Source organism: Passer montanus, unplaced genomic scaffold (assembly GCF_014805655.1).
Source record: "Passer montanus isolate IOZ18808 unplaced genomic scaffold, ASM1480565v1 scaffold128, whole genome shotgun sequence".
NCBI lineage: Eukaryota > Metazoa > Chordata > Aves > Passeriformes > Passeridae > Passer > Passer montanus.
Window position 1 is genome coordinate 188,803 of NW_024359610.1, and position 21,605 is coordinate 210,407.

A 21,605-nucleotide genomic window follows, 5' to 3' on the forward strand; every position below is an offset into this window, starting at 1 on the left:
CTTACAGAGCATTCAATATCACTATTTGGCTGTGGTTGGCTTTATCTGATAAGAGAGACCTAGTACAGATGCAAAGTGCACTAAAAAATAATTTTTTCTTTGCAAATTTGAAATGTAACTAGCAGAAAAGAACAAGTAATTAAAAATGGCAAGTTAAAAAAAAAATCTCTGCAGACATGCACAGAATCAAACAGCACCTGCTGTTCCTCTTGGCTCTCGCTCTGGCATAATAGGCTTCATAACACTTGGGCTTCAGATCCAAGGCTTTGGTAGCAAACTCTTCAGCCATTCCAAAATCCTAATAAAGGAATCAAACACACTCGTTACACAGCGCCAGTCAAAGCAAGCTGCCAGCTGCGGGTCGTGCGCCGGCTCCAGGAGCGCAGCCAGCGCACGTGCCAGAGGCTCCTGCCCCAGTCTGCAAGAGCAGGTATTTGCTCAAAGCACACATGGGCACAGCCATGGCATCTGGTTGTGCTGGTTGATAACAAAGGTAGCAGTGTTTTCCATTCAGTCTTTTAAAAGTACTGCAAAGATCCAGCAGTTTGTCATTCCACAATAACTGCATGATGTAAGACCAGCTGTAATAGATCCCCCATGGAAACACGCCCTCATCTTATAAGCCACCCATTTATTGACATGATAAAGACCAAAATCAGGATATAGTGAAAAGGATTCTAAGATACCACAGATGGATGTCCACATACAACCCCAGCAATGCAGCAGGATATAAATCTCAGATTCCCAATGCCAGAGAGGCAGCAGAGTAACAGCAAGAGCTTACATTTGTTTTGCGGCGACATCGTGACAAATTCAGGTATAATGAAACTCTCAGCTCAGTGAAGGCTTTCATTTCCTCACCAAACCCTTCCCTTGGGAACTTCCTCAATGCATACTGATAACGCTGTGCTGCTTCCCTCATCTTGCCTTTCTGCAAATTTTAGGAACAAGAGATTTTTCACAAACTTTTAATATTGCAATACTGTTGCCAAAAAGCATATTTATATTTGACATCTACCAAGAGATGCCCTTCAAGTAGAAAACACAGAGACAGATTTTCTAATAAACATACACAGTATGAACTACACTGGCAGAAAAAGCACAATGAGAGCCTGCATGTTAATCAGAGTTTGTGTCCCTTTCTGAACTCAAACGTTTAATGGTATTTGACAAGGATAATACTTGCACTAATATGTACCACTAGTACCAGAAAAAAAATATAATCTGATATATTACCACTCTGTTTTAAACAGACTAGTAATATATCAAATTATGTAATTGAAAAGGAGGCATAAAGGCATTCAGTCTACCTTCAAGCAGAAGTCCAATGTTCTGCTGCCACAAAAAAAGAAAAATCCACCTACTTTATAGAGCGTATTTCCTTCTTCCATCAGTTTCTGAAGAAGAATCAGGAGAATATCAGGTTTGGAGGTGGCCATTGCCCATGCTGCATTTCCTGCAAGTTAAATTTTAAGACTCTCTGACAAAAGGGAAGAAAGTGTGTTTCTACTGTCTACCACAGTAGAAATCCTGGTCCTACTTCAGTATATATTCCACCTACATGGAACCAGTATTACTATTATCATCATAATTAGGGTGTACACATTTAAAATGCATCTATGCCACCACCTGGACAGCAGCCAGGTGTTAAATGGTCTGATACATTTCACCCCTGTGAAGGAATGTACAGAAGTCACAATTAAATTCTTCTATGTAAGAACCTGTATTTGATCACACTTACTACCCAAATAATATGAAATAGTGTTCAAATGTACTAAATATTCAGTAATTATCACATACAGTACTGCATCATGTACTTGCCTACGGGCAATACATAACTTAAATTTCTTTGGCCTACCCTTTGCAAAAATACACAGTTCTATAGTTTATTAGAAGAATGTTATTTAAAACTTCCTAATCTAAATCATTAATAGTGCCAGAGTTACGGATCAGTAATAGCACAATCACCATTTTCTTGTCTTAAGGCAATATATTAAGGCAGAGAAACCATATGCAGTGACATCTCCAGACCTCACCATCAGCACACATCAAAGAAGAAGCAGAATAAAAGTCCTTGCATTCCCTCACTTCTAAAGTGAGTCTTGTGTGTCTGCCTTTAAAGGAGATTTTTTCTCTTGGGTGGGCACCTGTAAGCTAGACAGCCTGCAAAAATCTGGTGTTTTATTTTATCTGCTTTACAGAAATAACTAATTCTGGCAGAGCAGAACGCAGCTGTCTGTCACGGTGCAGGGCAGTTTCACTAACCCAGCTTAGCTCCCTTTCTCAGCAGCATGACCACGACTGAGGTATTGCGGCAGCCAATCGCTCTGTCCAGTGGCCTCATGCCACTGTGGTCCACGTGTTCAATCATTGCTCCTTTCTCCACCAAATACTGCACCTGGAAGAAGAAATGATACATACTTTGTAACATGGCTTCTGGTACCAAAGGCAGACCAAGGAAATATTTAAGGTACCAGGTAATCTTCTTTGAAACACACTGAGCATATGCTGCTGAGTAGAGTACAGCCATCTAAAACCCGCCAAAGGCAGCACAGCACAGGCAGGCTGGAGGGAAGCAGCAGTTCTTTCCCATAACTATTACTTGCTCAAGTGCCACCAGCAGTGATTTTCTAAGGGAAGAGGCACCAACAGTTCTGCCCATAGACAAGCCCCACGACTCAGCCATGGGCCTGCTCAAGGACCTCTTTACTGGCACTGTCCCTGTCCCAGCCTGGCCAGCAGCTGAGCAGACATACTGAAGGGACCAGTCTAGGCAGCGAAATGGGAGCTGGCACCACTCCAGGATAATGACCTACAGCAAATGCAGGGACAGGAAGGTGCCTGGACACCCCTCATTCTCCAGCAGAGTCTCCAGTACCTAGTGCTACAGGCAAAAAGAGTGTCTGAAAACTACCAAAGCCACTATGGAACCTGAGAACTTACTTACAATTTCAATTATTCAGACAAAGGCTGAATGGGACAACATGCCACAGTGAGTTACATGCCACAGCAGCACCTGAAACAGACCTTGTGTATGCAAGCTGCAGAAACACAGATGTGAGTGTGAGAGGCTGCATGTGCTGCTCTGTCTAGCTCCTTGCTGACCTCTCGGATCTGTCCACAGTGCATGCAGACCTGAGTGTGCCCTTCCTCTTCTTACACCTCTTTTTGGAGTATTTCCTCTACAAAGGCACCAACTGACCAGGACCCAGAGAAGGGACCTCTGTGGGTTTGCAGTGTAATTCCAGGCTCCTACCTATCTAGAAAATGTTTTCCTAAGCAAACATTTTCACTGCTGTCAGGATGAGAGCAGTGTAACACTCTTGGCTACTTCCCCAAATTTCCTATTTTGGTAGGCAGTATTTTTTCTAAATTCTAAATTTTTGTAACTTTTTCTTAAATGTTTTGTTATACTTACAATATCGGCATCCCCATAAAAAGCTGCCAAGTCTAGGGGTGTTCGTCCATTTTTGTCTGTCTGATCGGTGGCTGCACCTTTCTCTACTAAATACTGAACTACTTCCTTGTGGCCTTTCAGACATGCCCAGCTCAGAGCTGTCAGTCCTTCCTTGTCCAGAGATGAAACAGTTGCACCTGTAAAATGAATATGAACTTTGTTATGAAGATACTCTGTTTAAATGGAAAAATTCCTCAACTCACCCAGATGCAATCCCTGTGCAGCTGTAATCTGCTATTTATTTTCTACCTTCAGAAAGGAGAAATTCCACAGTGCTCAGATGTCCTTCACAAGAAGCCACCATCAGAGGTGTCCGGCCTTGCTTGTCACTTAAATTCACATCAGCCCCATGCTCCACTAGAAGTTTAGCAATCTGAAACAGAAAATATAAATTTAAAAATACATTCCTTGCACCAGTGGGGGTTTAGATTGGATATTAGGAGAATTTCTTATAAAGTTCTGTCCAGCCCTGGCACAGGGTCAGGGGTGGAATTCCCACCTGCCTCATCCCTGAAGGGATTTAAAAGCCATGTGGGTGTAACACCTTAGGACATGGGTTACTGGTAGCCTTGGCAGTGCTGGGGAATAATTTGCCTTGATGGTCTTGTTCCAATCTTTCCAAACCTATGATTTTATTAAATTGGCAGATTGAGATTTCAGCCATAATATCATGAAGTTTTAACAAAGAGGACTAAGGTGGTATTTATGGCAACAACAGAGAAGTTCTATGTAGCTCAAGCCCTGACTGCAGTTCAAGGCCTTCTCCTGACAGGAGAGACCAGCATGAGGAAGGCTTCTGAATCCAAGGTTCTCTCTCTGCACAGCAGCAGCACAAAAGATTGGAAATCACCTCTGATCTTGGTCTAGGAAATAAAATATTTTAAACTCATTTTATTTTTAGGTATATTATAACTAAGACTGTTGTGATGCCAATGTGCTTTTTAAGTTATTTCCAGGGATACAAAGGGTTTGGAAGTGAAGCTTCTGAGCACATCCCCCTGAGGCAGATGCAAATACGTATTAGAAAATTGATACTAATTATCTTCAAAACTAGAGATGGGAGGAATCAGGGAGCACCTCCCAAAGGATCCCCAGAGCAGTGCCAGACCTGCCAGTGGCCCTGCCGGACAGCGCAGAGGAGCGGGGGCACGCCTCTCCTGCTGGCTCTGCTCACGGCCGCTCCGTGCCCGAGGAGTAACCTGCACACCTCCAGCTTTCCTCTTCCTGCAGCAGCTGTCAGGGCTACAGAAAGCATTTGCATCAACATCAGCTCTCGGTTTATTTGGCCTTTAGACACATGCACAATATGTGAGTGTTACTGAATCCCCATTCTTTCAGCTTTTCACTGTGACACTTACTGAAAGCTGAAAAGAACAAAAAAAGAAAATACTTTCCCCATCGTGATTTTTCCCCTCTTCTATTTTGTTCATACTGTGTTGTAAACAGAACTTGAAATTTAAATTTCAATGTTTGTGTTGAAACCTCACCAGTCATGCCAACAAGTATCAAAAAATGAGTTAACGTGTGACTAATAAAGAATCAGCGCAGGACTTGCTCCTCCAGTTTCTAAAGCCTAATAAGTTCATTTTCTTCTATGAAGTGGGTCAAATTGTGAATTTCCTGTTACTCATTTTTAGCATTTTCAAACATGATCAAGTAGAATTTTTTTTTTAAATTCCAATGAATGCTGAAAGTAAAGGAAACTACAAACACTGCAGGAAGAAAATTTTTCTTTTTTAGCACTTATCTTACCCATTTGCTCCTCAGTTGATGAAACTGCACTGTGTAACAGTTATAACTGTTTAAAGCTGAACAACTGGAAAGCAACTGTTACAGATATAAATATTACAAGCAAAAGAGTCAAGTCTTGTTTAAAAATCCCCCTTTTAGGGAGTTGACTTCCTCAGTGAGTGAAGATTCCCAGTGCAAGGATTTCAATAAAAAACACTGACAGGAAAATATTGAAGAACAAAATTAATTTAGGAACAGATGTATGGCTTTTGGAATTCACTGGATTTGCAACAAGGGTTTTGTAGATGTGTAGGAACAAAGCACATCTGCTTCTCTAGGCCACTGACCATCATCCCGGTGCTGCTCCCCCACCCTCGGCTGTTTCCATGGAATGGAGATGCCACTCACAAGGCACACCAGGGAGCTGCAGTGCAGGCATTACAGTCTGACTTAAAAACTACACTTGGCCTTTCCCAGATGCCCAAAGGCAGGTCTCTCCTTCCACTGCCTGATCAGAACAAATGAGGCTATGGCCCAGCACTTCCTGAAAACTAATGATATTTAAAGAGAGGTTCTCAGACAGAGAATCCCATATAATTCCACACTAAAACTTAAGCACTGTATTTCCACAATTTTTCATTTAGTTAAAAAGTCAGTAATTCACAGTAATTTTAATATAAAATAGCCCATCGATATTTGAGATGCATAGATTCAGTAAGTTAAAACCATACTTATAAACTGCATTTTATTATTAAAACTGGTATTTTCCATTATGTTTATTATGGAGAATTAAATTTAAAAAGTAAGATTAAAAGCTCTTTATTCTTAAATTAGCTAATTAGGAAACACACAAGAAGGGAAATACCTGTTTCTCCCCACAAGGCATCAGTGTCATTGATGTCCATGTCATGGTCTTTTTCAACTGTCAAGATGTAACGAACCACCTGCCAAAAACAGTGAGCAGAGATGTGCTGAGCCACAAGAGCATCAGCTGTCACTCGTACGGTACAAGGGAGAAAAAGATACAAAACAAGTGAGAGTGCTTCTCTCTCAATGCATATAATCAATAGAAAAGAAAATCAGTATTACTCAAAACAAATTCAGTACGACTTTAGGATGACTTGAAGACAAGTGAATGTTACTGAAAACAGTTTAAAAAAAGCCCAGTGCTCTTCTGTGCATTTGTTTGTTTGGCATGACTATGATTTAATGAGTTCCAATGTGGCCTATATAGAACAGAATAATCAACATAAACAATGGCAAAAATAAAGCCTCCCAGTTCAGTGAGGAAATTCCAGATCATCTAAAACAAGAGAGCAAAAATGAGAATATTTGCATACATTTTGTAAAATGGTGATACCTAAGTTTTTCCTTCCACATTGGTTACAGCTTACCTGTTTATCTAAATTTCTTCCCAGAATGGTCTAAGCACATGTTGATAAATGGTAATTTTTAAAGCTGAAATAAGCTTTAAACTAAGTTTTGCTGTGTTTCCACAATATTAAGGAAATCTGTGTTTTGAAACCACCTGCTAAAAGATCATTAAATTAAAACTTCCTCTCATGACTGTTTTAAACAGATTTTTAATGGGGCACATGGTCACTGAGGCTGCAGTCAACAGGTGAGGGAGGAGAATCATATTAACGAAGTTTGGGATGCTACAGGAAAAAACAAAGGCAGGAAAGGAGAAAGGATCTGTGTGTTTTCAGGCTGTCTGAAAACTGTTGTACACAATGTATGGAAAATCCTAGAATTCAAAATGCTAGGACATAATTTACTAAAATTCATGAAAAACACAGATCTTCTTTCCAGCTAAGAATACAGCTTCTTAATGTCTTAAAAAATAAAGAAAGATGGACATTTTTCAGATATGTATTTATTAATAATGTGATCTTTTTTGTTGATATTCAGGAGTTGACTGCTTTCATTTAATCAGTGGACAGCAAACAAGAACTTTCAGGAAGTAAAGGAATTATCCACTCATCCAAGTTAACCACAGCTCAGAATCCTGAAGTTTATATTGTAAGACAGCGATGGCTTATCTACCATATAATAAATTAATTGTACATAGACATTTCTATATTTGAATCATCTAAACAACTTCAAGGATCAGACTCTTTATCTTATAGCAACTTAAAACTAGATTTAAAATAAGTAAATATTGAAACAGCTTTATTGAAGAGATTTTGTTTTATTTTGGTACATCACTAACTACATAACTAAGTCCTCTAGCCTAGTTGATCTTCATTCAAGTGTCTTTACTTACCCATTACTTTTCTACCAAGTAACAGTTTACAGTTTATTTTTCCAATGAACAGAAGACATACTTCTATTACCTAAATATCTAAAGCATTTTAAGTACTTCTTATGTGTTTATTTTTAGTGTTATTTCTCAAATTTCTGTCTGAAGTCACACTAAGCTGAAGTCTGTAAGCTGGCACATGCATCAAGCTAAAAACTGAAGCCTGTGCCATTGCATGCAATGAAAAATTGGAAGAAAAAAATCAGCCTGAAGTAGAAACCTACTTGGGTGGATCAGCGATACAAAAAATCGTCACCACCACTAGAGATTTAGGACTACTTCCAAGGACAGGGAGGAGAAAGTAGACAGAAAATTACATATAAACAAACCGGGCAGCAAACTGTATTATCAGATACTCAGCTAGAGCATTTAAACCAGCTGATAATACATACTACAACAAATACCAGAAGTCTCAACAATTCTTTCCAAGCCTCTTTTAAAAATAGCTGCAAGCACTGTTGTACATTGTGGTGATTTCAAACAGATCTGGAAGTACCTGTATTCCCAACCCACCTGGCAGTGCCCCATGCTGGCAGCTGCTGTGAGAGCTTGTTGCAGTGCCTGGCGCTTCCTCAGTGAATCCTGTTCTTGGGAGGGAGCCACCCAAACCAGGCCGAGCAAGAACTCAAGGATTCCACAGTGCCCTCTCAGGGCACTATGGACCAAAGCACACTGGCCCTTCTTGTCTGCAAGGTCAGCCTGAAGGGGGGAAAAGGGAACATCTGAGGTTAAAAGATGCAGTGAAAGGCTGTGGAGAGGAGATGCTTCAGGGCGCTACGAGAAAGCAGCTCTCAATGCTGACTTCCAGGACAAGGGGGAACATCTGGGGAATTACAGGCCCAATAGCCTCAGCAGAGCAGCTGGGAAGGTGATGGAAAAACCAATCCCAGAGAGCACTGCCAAACACAGGAAGGACAAGGTGAGCAGCCCCATTCAGCATGGGCTTGCTAAGGAGACACTGTGCTTAGCCTGCTGGACAGCCAGTGGCTCTGAGGGCACCAGAGGGTGCGTGAAGAGAGCTGGGGATGCCCTTGGCCTTGACTTCAGAGGGCTCCAACACTCTCTCAGTAACAGTCACTGACAAGCTGATGACAACAGGTTGTGAAAGTGCAGATGAGGGGCACCCAAAACTGGCTGGACAGCTCTGCCAGAAGGTTGTGACCAGTGGCACATGCAAAATGCTTCACGGGAAGTCTGGACTCACCCCTCAGGCCTATGTCTGATAATTATACACTTAAGTAATCAATAACAGCTTTTTTAGGCCTCGGTAAGACTCTTGTGGCTGCAGGCTTGGCAGAGTTTGTGCACCAGCTTACCTTTGCACCTTTTCTGCAAAGCAGTGACACGATGTTCATGTGACCTGCAGCAGCTGCATAACTAAGGGCTGTCATCCCATTTTCTGAAGTTCCATCAATGGCAGCTCCAAACTCGAGTAAAAGAGTGACCACTTCTTCATGTCCAAGATGTGACTGAACACACAGCACTGGAGCATTATTCAGTACTTCAGTTCTATAATTCACGTTTGCTCCTGCTAAAATCAGCAGCCGACTCACCTAAAATTTAATTTAAACAAAACAATGTTTCCCTCATATTTGCCTGAATTTGATATCTTTATCAGGTACTCATTTGTTACACCCAAATTTTGATGCAGATTTTATTGGCAGACATCAACTTTAACACATATATAGCAATATACCAGTTTAAAATCGTGTCTTAGTAAATATATGATTGTATTACTGAGAACTACACTCCCAAGAGAAGACCTGTTTCTCCCCTGAAACTCACTACTCTCATCATGCATGTGTGACTTGCTGCTACTCTGCAACTACCTCCATCAAGAGAGAAACAGATTGCATAAAAAGAAAATCTCAAAAAAAATGGCCAGAGCATGCACGTGTGTGTTTATGTACACACGGATTTTCCAGTCAAAAGCCTTAGTAGTTGGCTCAAATTCCAACTGACTGACTTGGATTTTGCTATGCATCATCTGGGGATTCAAATAACAATGGAAAGTTGTCATATTTTAAATCCCTTCCTCTCACAGTATTTTCCCTTTTACAACTGACACTTTTCCACAGAAGCAAAGAGCACTGCAAGGCCATGTGGCTCATCTAACCCCCAAAAATGCAGCCACACACTCACCTGTGCTACAGAGCATAGCCACAGAAGAAAAAAGTAAAAACCCTTCTTTCCATCAATACTATCAGGGAAAACTGATTTGAGCTTTAGCAACAACTTACAAAAGTACATGAAGGCTTGTCACAAAAGAGTTCAGATCCAGGTGCTTTTCTGCTGAAGAGTTACACTGACTTCAGCATTCCCCTGCCCAGTTCCAGACAAAGCACTGGCTGTACAGCCCTGCTGATGCTCTTACCTTCACATTGGGTGTGTAGATGTTTCTTAGAGAAGCCAGGGCTGTAGACAGTCCATCAGTACTATAACCAATCCACAAGGCTTGGAGATGACTGGAAGAAATTCCGGTCCTTTTACTGAGACCCTAACAGAAATTATATAACAGGAAATCTCTCTATAGAATTAGAAATCCTATTTTAATCTACAACTCAGTATAAAAAGAAATAAAATCTGGATCGATAACACTACCAAATATTTTGCATAAACTCCCAACAAATTATTCAAGCAAGTCAGAGGAGAACCTCTATGATGCATTCATATGAATAGGTCATAAAGCCTACTAAGCTGCAAGCTTTACCTTGAAAATATGAGCTTTAAGTATATGATGGCCAAGTTCCATAGTTTGTTGGCGGTTTAACTTTCCCTCCTGTCGAGAAAACATGAAAGCCAGTAGAGCATGTCCATTCCTAATAAAAGGGATTAAGAGAGAACTACTTTTATAACTGTATTTCATTACATACACATCTTTATGCCTATTATAACAGTTCAACTTTGTTGACTGAAACATACCAGCACATCTAAACAAAATAATTCAAAATGAAAACCAGCAAATTTTGAAGATTAAACACTCCTGGTATTTATTTCTGTGCTGTCCCCTCATAGGGGGCCTGTGTCAGCTTTGCAGTGGTTTACATACTGCTCCCTTTTGCACTCTCAGAGCCACGAACTGCAGGCATCTCAGAAAGAAGCCAATCCTTTTAGAAGCACAAGATCTGAAGCTTGTGAAATTTGAGCGAAAATGTGGATTTAGTAATTCTGCACCTACATTAGTTGTGGCCAAGGTTCTAAGAGTAAGTAAGAGCAGCACAACCCTGAGAAAACAAGGTTATAATATACTATTTGTAAATCAGACTAAACACTGGAACTGGGCAATTAGCTATATGCTAGCTGGACTCTTCATCTGAGGGAGAAGTTGTGGGAAGCGACTTCTCACCCCATCTTCAGACATTCCTGAACAGACCTTTCCACAATCAGAAGCTTCACCTGGGCCCAGGCAACTCGCACTGCTGCTGGGGCAAGTGCTGGGAGTTCCCAGTGTGGTGGGACCAGGGCTCCACAGGGCTGCAAGGCCCCAGCCCCACCTACAGAACTGGCCCTGTTACAGCCACTTGCAAGCTCAGACAAGTCTTGGGCTGGTAATAATTTTAAATATCAGCATTATTTATTCTTTTGTAAAGCCCAGAAGCTGTAAACCCCAAGAAACATGAAAAAAAAAAAGGGGGGGGGGAGCTGACTGTGAGAACATGACAAACAGGAACAGCCACTGTCTCCAACTCAACCAACTCTGTCTCTCAAAGTCACAGAAAAACAGCTGGAACAATCTAGAATAATGCCAGCAGGATTTAATTACAGCACAAAATGTCTCAATATTTTTACATTTAAAAAGCACAAATGATCTGTTCTTTCTATTCCTGCATTCCACATTACACAGAAAAGGTGCTGCTGCACAGGATTCTAAACAATTTTGCTGTGTTAGGAACAATATAGCACTCTAATTTCTCCATGAAGGTAGCAAAGTCAGATGCAAATCTCTGACTTCCGCAGAGTCAATTATGCACTGTAAACTTTGAATCTTAAGTCACATTACCTCTAAATATATTTTAAAAAATCATTTTGGAAAAAAATAGTTGCACCTGTATTTTAACATCATTCTTTCACCTATTGTTGCAATCAAATATAAAAAAACCTAATTTTGGTTATTTGAACATGAATTACTGCAGTTTTAATTTACCTTGGCTCACATAAGAAGTCAGTGTTTTCACCTTCTGCTCTCCAGACAAGCCATTCCCTGAAGGAAGGATGGCAGAACATGCGTGTTTTGTCACGTCTTTTGATCAAAAAACAGGAAAGGGCTTCCATCCTCTGGCTGAAGTCTTCCCACTGTTGTTCACTGTTTATTTGTCCTGCATTAATAGCCTGGAAAATCTGGTCATCTGTCATGGGATGCAGGGATGCCAATGCCACATTCAATATGGGCTGAGCTCGCTCAAAAGCAGAGTTTGTCATGAACTTCATATTGCACTGCAGCAAGTACAGCTCTGACAGAGACACAGGAACAACCTTGTAGCTTGCACTTTTGATTACTAAATGACCTCTTTGGAAAAGATCCAGAGTGAGTTTCAAATAGAGATAAGATCCCAGGCTTCTCATGATCAGGTGGTTACTCACTTTCCCAATTGTAGCTGCATCAGCTTTTCCATTTAAAGACATGTTGTTTATAATTTCCTGACTGTTATTAATTCTGTACTGAATATAAGCGTTCAAATCATCGTGAATTCCTTTGTTGTCTGGAAAATTATCCAGGGATATTGCGATAAATGGTAGTGAACTTACCACTTCCTGTGAGGGAGAGAGGGGGGAACAATAGAAAAAAAAAACAAATCAAAGACATTACAGTATTCCAGCACTGAGAACACAACAATGCATCTCTGCTACATTTCCCTTCTGTAGTGAGATTAAAAAGGAATTCAGTAACCCTGAGATGGTTTCACAAATATTGCCTCCTCTTAGGAGGTAGAACAGTATTTTTACATTTTATCATTTTTCATAAGAAGGTCTCAAATATTTCACTGACCAAACTTAATAACTGAAGGGGATGAGAAATGACCACTTCAAAGTCAAGTGAATGGAAAACAGTTACCAGAACTGGGCCCTGAGACAGGCCAGGGAAAGGGGGAGCCAAAAGGAATGATCTATTAGGCAGAAATGTTTTATTAAGAATTATCACAAATGACAAGAGAGAAAAGACTCCCCTCATAATTTCACCTTCCAGTAACAATGTACCAGAAAGGTGCTGTGCACACATCCCCAGACCCTGAAGGTACAAGTACCAAGTACAGCACAGACATTTCAGCAGGTTCACCTGAACACACTTTCATGCTTCTGTTACGGAGATACTTTTATGTTTATGTAAATAAAGATCCAAAAGACCTCTATTTAAAATAAAGGCTTCTGCAACTTCAACCAGAAACTTCTTACATAGAGTGTTATTTAAAATAAAGGCTTCTGCAACTTCTAACTTCAACCAGAAACTTCTTACATAGAGTGATACATTAGAAAGGTTTAGCAAACATCTCCTGACATTCACAACACAAAAAGGAACTATTCCACTTTATGTAATTAAATGGATTTAAAAAAACTGCACTTTCCAACTAGTGAGATGTTTTAAGCAAAGACACACTTCTCCAGTCTCCAGAGAGGGAATAATCTCTGCTACATAAATCCCTTTTTAAAGCCAAAAATCTAGTTGAGAAATAAACTCTTCAGCCAGTTAAATACTCCAAGTGCTAGTGGTAAAAGGCAGTGAAGAAATAAACTCTCGGAGACTGTACTGAAGCACAGCTGCCCCTTAACACTGCCCTCCTGAAGTACAAGGGAAGAGACTCAAATTTCCCCATTTCTAGTATTAGCAACTCTACTGACAGGTGCAATGAAGTGATTCACAATGGAAAAGGCCTCCAATATTGTACCTGTGCACTGCAAAATAAACATGGAAGGAAGGAAGGAAGGAAGGAAGGAAATCCAAGAGACTTTGAGTTCCTCTAAACACAGTATTTTTCATAATAATGCAGCTTCACCCATATAAATAATCATTTGGTCTTTGAGAGTAAGAAAAGCATTAAAAGGTGTTTTTACCTGGAAATTAGTTCTTACAGTCACAATGAGCTTCAGCCAGGGAGGAAACTTATAGATTATACTTGTGATAAATGAAGAAATTGTGTCACCATAATCAGGTTTATGAAATTCAGCATCATTTAAACCATCTACCAAAATTATGTAGTCTTCCTCAGGAATCCTCTGCTCTGAAATTTGAGAATAAAAAAGGAAAGGATAAAAACACCTTCCCCCTTAAAGTGACACACCTTTATCGTTAAATTCCATATGTTGAGAAACAAAAATGTACCTTCATGCACACCAGTACATCTTATGGCATTTAAGCACTATTTAGGAGATTAAAAACAATATTAGAAGACTAAAAACCATTTTAACAGGAATGATATATTCTGTTCATATGTAGGCAAAGCCCCCTTCTGCCACAGATCAGCTATCTGCCCAAGCTGGCATGTGCTGGGAAGCAGATGTTTTCAAAGGGAGTTTGCTAGTGTTTTATTAAATACAAAAGTCATGTTGCTACGTGCTTTCTTTTACACACCATACTGGAGGGAATGGCTGCAGCTGTGTCAGGGGAGGGTGAGGGTGGATATCAGGAAAGGTTCTTCCCTCAGAGTGCTGAGCACTGGCCAGGCTCCCCAGGGAATGGGCACACTCCCAAAGCTGCCAGAGCTCTAGGACCATTTGGACATTACTCCCAGGGATGCCCAGGGTTGGATTGTTGGGGTGTCTGTCCAGGGACAGGAGCCAGATTGACGATCCTGGACAGTTTTTTTTCAGCTTAGGAGATTCTGTGATTGTTGGAAAACTGCCACATCCATTTTAAAAGCAAGCAAAATCTACATCCGCTTTGCAGATATTTAGGCTCAAAAAATTATAAAGTATGTGACAAAACTCAAATGCATCTTAAAACAAAATTCTTTCATGTGAATGTGCCAGCCTTAACTTCAAGCTAATAGCTTGTCTTCCCATTTTCTAGCAAAGAAGTAAATATAAAGTTTCTATGACCTTTAATAAGTTTCACAGAATTTTAATTTAAATACTAATCAACTGTTTAAAGCCCATCTATTATTGTTACAAACAACTAGCACAATTAAGAAATTCCTTTGTCCATGAATGTTCTGCTTTATTTACTTTTAATACTTTTTTCCACTCTTTATGCAGTTTAAATTCCATTTCCAAGTCACTTCCCGCTTAACGTACCTCTCCTGAGGTTTGAAAGTGGTTCCAGCACTCCCCTTTTAAAAGCTGCTGCTGGATCCTGGACACAAGACCTGAGGCTCAGCATGCTCTGCAGGTGAGGCTCTCTGATGAGGAGATCTCTGTATGCTGTTAACTGATGTGAGCGGCAAAGCAAAGCCGCCACGCTGTGCACGAACTCCGGGACGAGACACGTGTACGTGTTATCAGCCTGGCAGTAATGATAAGCAACGACCTGCAGAATTACAAAGTCAAAAGCATTACTCCTTCAGAATTCTGGTTGGTTACTAGTTAGTGGAGTTATGATAAAGTGTTATTAAATTTCTCTCTCAACTACAAAATCCTTTTCCGTGTTAGATCCCAAGCTGTAACAGTCTCTGATAGTCTGGGTCAAACACAGGGAAGAAGGCAACGAAATAGGTTTTTGATCTTGCAGGGCATGCAGAGAGGAAAATACTAAGATTCTGGCAGGAAAACACAATTTGAGTTCATGGCATTTGGAATCAGTGGGCAAGCAGCTGATTAACAGAGCACAAAAGTAACCTGGGGGTCTGACTAGGTAACCTAGTGGCTGCAATTTAACAACACCACATTCCACGCTGTAACGACCTAAGGACTAATTTGATTATCAGGCAAAAGTAAATGACAACTATTACATAAGCAAATGGAGAAATACAACAACTGGCTTTATTCTGAGTATTTCAAACCTGTGTATTACTTAAAAATAAACCAGGATGTAACCCATATTTCTTTGGGGTAAAAAGACCCAAAACAGACCGCAAGGAAAACTTGGTGTTCACAGTGAATGAAAAGCCTGCACTTCAGTAGTTTTCATAACACTCCTTCAAACAAATATGTATCACTTTAAAGACTGCAAATGTTAAAAATCTCATGTTTCCCCTACAATTATTCATGTAAAATATGCAATTCAGACACTCAGTAATTTTACTACTTAGGCAAAAAATAAAACGCCTAACATAATAATGTAATACAAAAATTACTTCAGGTTTTCAGAGGATGAAAAGTAAAACTACATTCTGACTCAACCTGTATCATAGCATATAGATGGTTTATACAAGAACCAAATATTTTATCTTCCCTGCCTCCCCCTGCTCTGAATCTTGCTTTTCGAAGGTACACTGAACAGCTGCCTGTAGAAAACATACACCACCTTTGGCAAGGAAAGGATCCCAAGCTCCCACACCCACACAAAATTGATGAGAAATTGTAAAGGTAACTGTTTCTAAGACCATGCTGCATTCAGGTGATCACCTGAGGAGTACAAGAGGCAGGCAGCTGATTTCTGCAGCCAAACAGAGCCATCATGCAGAGGTGCCAAGGTGCCACCCCTCTCCCAGCACCGCCCGCAGCCTCCTGCGGGCTCTGCAAAGCAAACTGACCCCAGGTTAGAGGGGTCTAAGACACTGAACATCTCTTAGGAAGCGACAGCTCACCTTTGAAGCGAGGCGTCTCACAGAATCCCCTGTTTGAGTTTTGTATTCAGGAGTTCCAGAACAAGTCAGAGTCTTCAATGTGCTGGTGTCACCTGACGGAGGGGGACACGGGGGTAACTGGCTTAAGGGAATCTCCTGACAGGAGTCACCACCTGCATGTAAAAGGCAACAAATACAAGGGAAACCAAATTTGCTGATAGGAGATTGCTTTCTAGGAAAACACCACCCATTATTTTACTGCTAGAGTAAAAATTGAAACTGAGCAACACCATTAGTAAAGAAGCCTGCAACTAGTCGCATACAGGCACGCATTTGCAACTTTATGATTTTAAAACAACTCAACTGACATTTATATCAAAACTACAGAATTACTGAAAGCAAAACCATGCTGATGTGAAGACTTTCCTTCAGAAAATTAAACATACAATGACTCATTTAAACTAGTAGTTACTATATGACTGAACTCTTGGGAAATTTATCATTGTTATTATTAGTAACAATAACATTTGAAGTGTCAGGCAGGGAAATAGCAGTAATGACAGTCTCACCATCCTTCCAGTTAATGTAGGCACTGGACTGGTCTGGTGACAGGATGCTACGGATCCCAGTAGAAGATAGAAGGGGTTTCTCTACAGCTTTATTCTCACCTCTACAAAAATTCTATGGAAAGCATACAAAGTGGGTACACAGCAGGAAAAACACCCACTGCTCCCTTTCCAAACTTGTGAGAGACAAAGCCTGCTGCAGTCACGTCCTCAGAGTTTGGGGTACACACTGCCTGTGTTATACCACCTCTCTGATGGGCTGAGCCCACATTATGTCACTTTGAAGGTATTTGTCTGAACACTAAAGTTTAACTCCTTCCTTCACTCACTGGAAGAAAAAAGTGTTTGTGAAAGACTTGATGAGGCCTGACTAGCTTAAGCCAAAAAAGCAAATATGTGACTCCTGATGTCAGCACATTAACCCAGACCAATACCCAGGAAAAGAACATACTTTTAGGAGATGAACTTGGGCTGTTGGAGGCTATTTGTCTCATGCGACTTCCATGGCAGCTGAGTGCCACCAGCCGTGAAATGACTGCAGTCTTCCCAAATCCCACATTTCCAGTAATGACTGCTCCCCTGATCTCTGCTGGGTCAGGATTCTGCAGTTTTTCTTCAATGGTGTGAAACAGCCATTCTCTTCCAACAAACACTGAGTCTGTGGTTATGCTTGGCACCTCAAACAACAGCGGCTTCAGCAAAATGTCCTGAGGCTTATAGGGGATGAAACGAGCTGAAAAGATGTGTCAGGGAATAAAGTTTACCAGAAGAAACTTGACATGCAATCAAACAGCATGGTTTCAGAAGATAATATAATTTAGAAGCTTTGTTACTATCAGTCATAATCAGACATTCTAGTGCTTTCACCAGGAAAACAATAAAATCTGATTGCCTCAGTTCAGGTCATCTCCATAATTTTTGCATGAATTAAATTGTAGAGGGAAGAAGCTACAGGTACAATCTACTTTTTTACAACTGAACTCAAGTTAGTAAGTTGTAGAATCCAAAAAGTTTTCTTAATAATGCATTAATAATTCTACAAACGGGGAAGCACCATTTTTCAGTTTAGAGTGAACTATGTGCTGAGCATCACAGTGTTAGGTCTTCAAATCTGTAAAGACATTTACAGAGAAACAGAAAAACTTACAGAGAATAACATAATTTTTCTGTTTTAAAAAAACCCTTAAGGTAATAAAAAAAAAAATTACTACCTTGTTTTTCTGTACTATTCAAGTCACAGGATCAGTAGTTACACCTTTGATTACTTTGATATATACATCTGGGAAACATTTGATGACTTAGGAAAGAATTTGTGTTTGATTGCATAAAATAAACTAAAATTTACGGGAATAATAATATTCACCAATAATATGCTCTAAAGATTCATTAGCCAAATGTAATGTTACACAACCTCTGTTTCAGCATTAATCTGTGACTGTGAAAAAGCCATAAATGGAAAAGGGCAGCATAGTATCTACATATAATGTGACTGATGTCAGCACATAAACTCAGACCATTACCCAGAAAAAGAACATACTCAAGACCAGTTTTGCTACGAGTTCACTTAAATTTTTCTGCCTTTAATTGTTATTGTTTGTAACAGATGCAACACATTCCATCTCTAAAGCATAGCATTTTGCAGGAAAAAGTGTAAGCAAGCATCTTGTTGGCAGACATACAGTGACTTGTCAGGAGCACTCCACAACAACTGTAGGACAGGGCTGTTTACAAAGCTCGCAGCCCAGCCGTGCTCCAGACTGCTGAAGGAATGTGTGACTGTGCCAGACAGATGCAGGTGTAAATATCCCTGCCTTTACCTTCCTGCTGCACTCTTCCGCCAGCGGTGTTGTGCCAAGGTAAGCGAATTGAAGTTCGTAAAGGAGTATTTCTTTGTCCATCCAAATAACTCAAATCTTCCAATTTGGTTGAACTTGTTGCTAGAGTATTAAAGAACTGAAGCTTATTATTCTCTCAACACAAGTTACAAATAATGTTATTATTTATTACAGTCCTTAATCTGCCTGTTACTTACAGAGAAGTATTTCTAGACAATGGCAACAAAGTCATTCATGTTGCTACATTTGCAAAAGGCGTTTCAACCGAGCTGACAAAAGATTTAGTTGGGTTTTTCCCTGTTTAAATGGCCCTTAGTTCTCCCATTCAGAGAGTTCTCTTTTTTACTGTAGGAACAACCACATCAGTGAGGTCAGAAGTGTTAGAACAGGTTCAGGTATTAGCTGCTAATATACTACCTGTCACCAGGCAGTGTCCTGGAATAACTGATGGACTTTTGAAGTGTTTCAAAAGTCCTGACCTACTCAATACCTACCAAAAAGCATGGTAAGAGCCTTCTGGATCACAGTTTTAAACAAATGAGGTAATGCTCATCTATTCAGTTCAGAACATAGGCTTTTTTCTTTTTATCCTATAGAGATAACTTTCATACCAACAACAGAAAGATTCAAAAGAAATGTCCAACATTAAGAACACCCTTGGGTTTTGACCTCAGGACTTTACCTGCAACGGAGTTTGGACGAGGCATTACTAAAGAGGCAGAACTCTGAGTGTAAGGAAGGGGACCCTCTCCCGTTGATACTTCTTTTGGCAAATTCTCAGAAGAGCCAATGGCTTCCTCTTCTGCAACTGGTGAACAATTATCTGTTCTTCGATCACGGCTGATGCCTTGGTGTTTTCCAGCTCTGAGACTCCCATCCTTACTCCATTCTAAGCTAGATCCACTACGATCATCATTCTCCGATGAACTTGTTATAGTGGCTGAAAAAAAAAGGGAAAAAGCCCAAGTAAAGTCAGAGGAATTTGGCACATACATAAGAATTTTCATTCTCAAATGGCATTGTGAAACATAAATGACAAAAATTCAATGTTGTTTAGAAGTCTCACCTAAAATACATAACCACATCAGGATAACAATCAGCCTGTACCTAACAAAACAATCTTGATAGAAACCTTCCAGCAAGTAAACTATTTACTGTTCCTTTCTTAAGCACCTGCTACATTTCACTGTCAGAAAGAGCAAACAGGAGCAGATGCATGATGAATCAGAACCAGTAGAGTATATTAATAAAATTTCAGATTATATTAAATATATTGATTTATGTTTTTAAAGAGTGCTGAAGTATAAATAGGAGGTCAAATAAAGGCTTGGGGGGAAAGGGGGCACTTTCTGCTATTAAAATTTCATAGGCTAAGCAATAAGGAACACAGACCTAGAGAGACCCTCAGCTAAAAGGCAGCTAAGACCACTGAGGTGTTTTTGGATGCTGTGGTACAGAGCAGCAGTTTCTGCTGCTGCAGTGACTCCCTGGATGAGAGACAACACCAACTTATCCAGTGGGATCCAAATGTTACAGTTTGGTAGCTGAGGGTTATCAGTGTGCCCGTACCTGTTTGAGATTGTATTTAATCAAGGCTTCCTACAATAACATGAAGACTTTATATTCCTGAAGACCTACTTGAGTAATGTTTAAGAAAACTATGCTAACCTCCTTGCCTATATTAGGAACACTTTGTAGATATATACCTTTTTGTAAGACTAATACTGAAACCACTCTGTTTAAATTTTTTTCAACTACTTACATTAAACTCTCACAAAATAACTGAACAAGAAATATTTATTGAAGCTTAAGCCAACATTCAATGCATTTTGAACGCTTTAATGCAACAGAAGAAAATACGAAATAGGATGAAAGGGCATCAGGATAAAAAAAACAAAAAACAAACCAATACCAGTTCAAACTATAGTATCTGTGTAAATTCTAGGTCCTTCCTAGGCTACCAATTTAAAAGTTAAAGCCGTATTTGTGGCTATTCTACACTCAACTGGCCCATTCTTTAATGAAAACATTCTGGCATACTGGACTGCTAACAAAACGCAACCATAGGGGTGGCTTCTGCATTGCTGAGCCTGGTGCAGTCAAGGAAGGACCAAGCTGCACTGAAGCTTCAGCCATGCAGGATGGTGAGGTACTTGTACAACTCTGCCTTCCTCCAGCTTAGGCTCACATTCATAAGAAAGAGAAGACTGGATACTTCAATTCAACAGCTCGTATTCTAAGAAATACCAATAATATGACATATAATTTAGAGGCAGTAGAAGAAAAAGCCCCAACTTTCCAAGCACCCCATTAATCTTTCACACACTTAGATTGTACTTCCATATGACAAATTTATTTTATTTTTATTGTTGTGCCAAAAAAATCTGTCTCCTCCTGAAGTATGAAATCTTTAAAACCTTGATTCCTCTTGGAGTGAAGTACAGCTCCAGGAAACCTGGTTGCTCAAGATTTGCATCCTGACACAGCAGCAAGGATCCAGCAAAGCTTTTATTGTGGCCAGCAGCCCAATCTTTTCTCCTGCTTAGCTCCTTGCTGAAGTTTAAAACTTGCCTTTACTGCTATTACGTCAAGCTCAACAGAAGCAAAGAAGAATTCAGCCACAATTCAGCAGTAAAACACTAGAAAACTAAAGGAAACCTGAACTGTAAGCAAAAAAGAAGAAAAGGGAGAAAAGACCAATTTCCCATCAGTCTGCTGGTCTGGAAAACATTGCAGGAGTAGAAATGTAAAGGAGGCCCACCTAAGCAGCACGAAGGAGCAAGATATTTTCATTGCTGGATGAACTCTGTCAAACACATTAGAAAACATATACCTGCTAAATGTAATTTAAAATGCACATGTACTAATATCAAATTTGAATGCACAGACATACTTGTATATAAAAACCAAAAACACAGGTCACTTATCAGAAAGGAGCCTCTTCTTTCTATTCTTGGTTTCATGCCTTTATAGATGTAAGGGGTGCTGCCATGGGTAGCCAGGAGACCAGGGCTGTTCAAATTCCCCTGGAATTTGATGCATGAACGGCAGCTCTGC

At 40.1% G+C, this 21,605-nt stretch overlaps 1 protein-coding gene across 6 annotated transcripts in view; it reads right to left on the reverse strand.

Annotated features, from left to right (window-relative positions):
• Positions 1–21,605, reverse strand: part of TANC1 (tetratricopeptide repeat, ankyrin repeat and coiled-coil containing 1) — a 58,333-nt gene that overhangs the window by 3,216 nt on the left and 33,512 nt on the right. For all 6 annotated transcript variants that reach the window (XM_039698647.1, XM_039698646.1, XM_039698645.1 and 3 more), the window contains 19 exons: positions 19,231–19,488; positions 18,531–18,650; positions 17,165–17,446; positions 16,169–16,320; positions 14,718–14,949; positions 13,539–13,705; positions 11,635–12,242; positions 10,201–10,309; positions 9,865–9,987; positions 8,807–9,043; positions 8,004–8,189; positions 6,054–6,132; positions 4,566–4,699; positions 3,707–3,830; positions 3,419–3,594; positions 2,266–2,398; positions 1,365–1,456; positions 785–931; positions 198–298 (listed from right to left, as the gene is read on the reverse strand). In XM_039698647.1, coding sequence (XP_039554581.1) covers positions 198–298; positions 785–931; positions 1,365–1,456; positions 2,266–2,398; positions 3,419–3,594; positions 3,707–3,830; positions 4,566–4,699; positions 6,054–6,132; positions 8,004–8,189; positions 8,807–9,043; positions 9,865–9,987; positions 10,201–10,309; positions 11,635–12,242; positions 13,539–13,705; positions 14,718–14,949; positions 16,169–16,320; positions 17,165–17,446; positions 18,531–18,650; positions 19,231–19,488 — 3,460 coding nt within the window. The remainder of the gene's footprint in view (positions 1–197; positions 299–784; positions 932–1,364; positions 1,457–2,265; positions 2,399–3,418; positions 3,595–3,706; positions 3,831–4,565; positions 4,700–6,053; positions 6,133–8,003; positions 8,190–8,806; positions 9,044–9,864; positions 9,988–10,200; positions 10,310–11,634; positions 12,243–13,538; positions 13,706–14,717; positions 14,950–16,168; positions 16,321–17,164; positions 17,447–18,530; positions 18,651–19,230; positions 19,489–21,605) is intronic.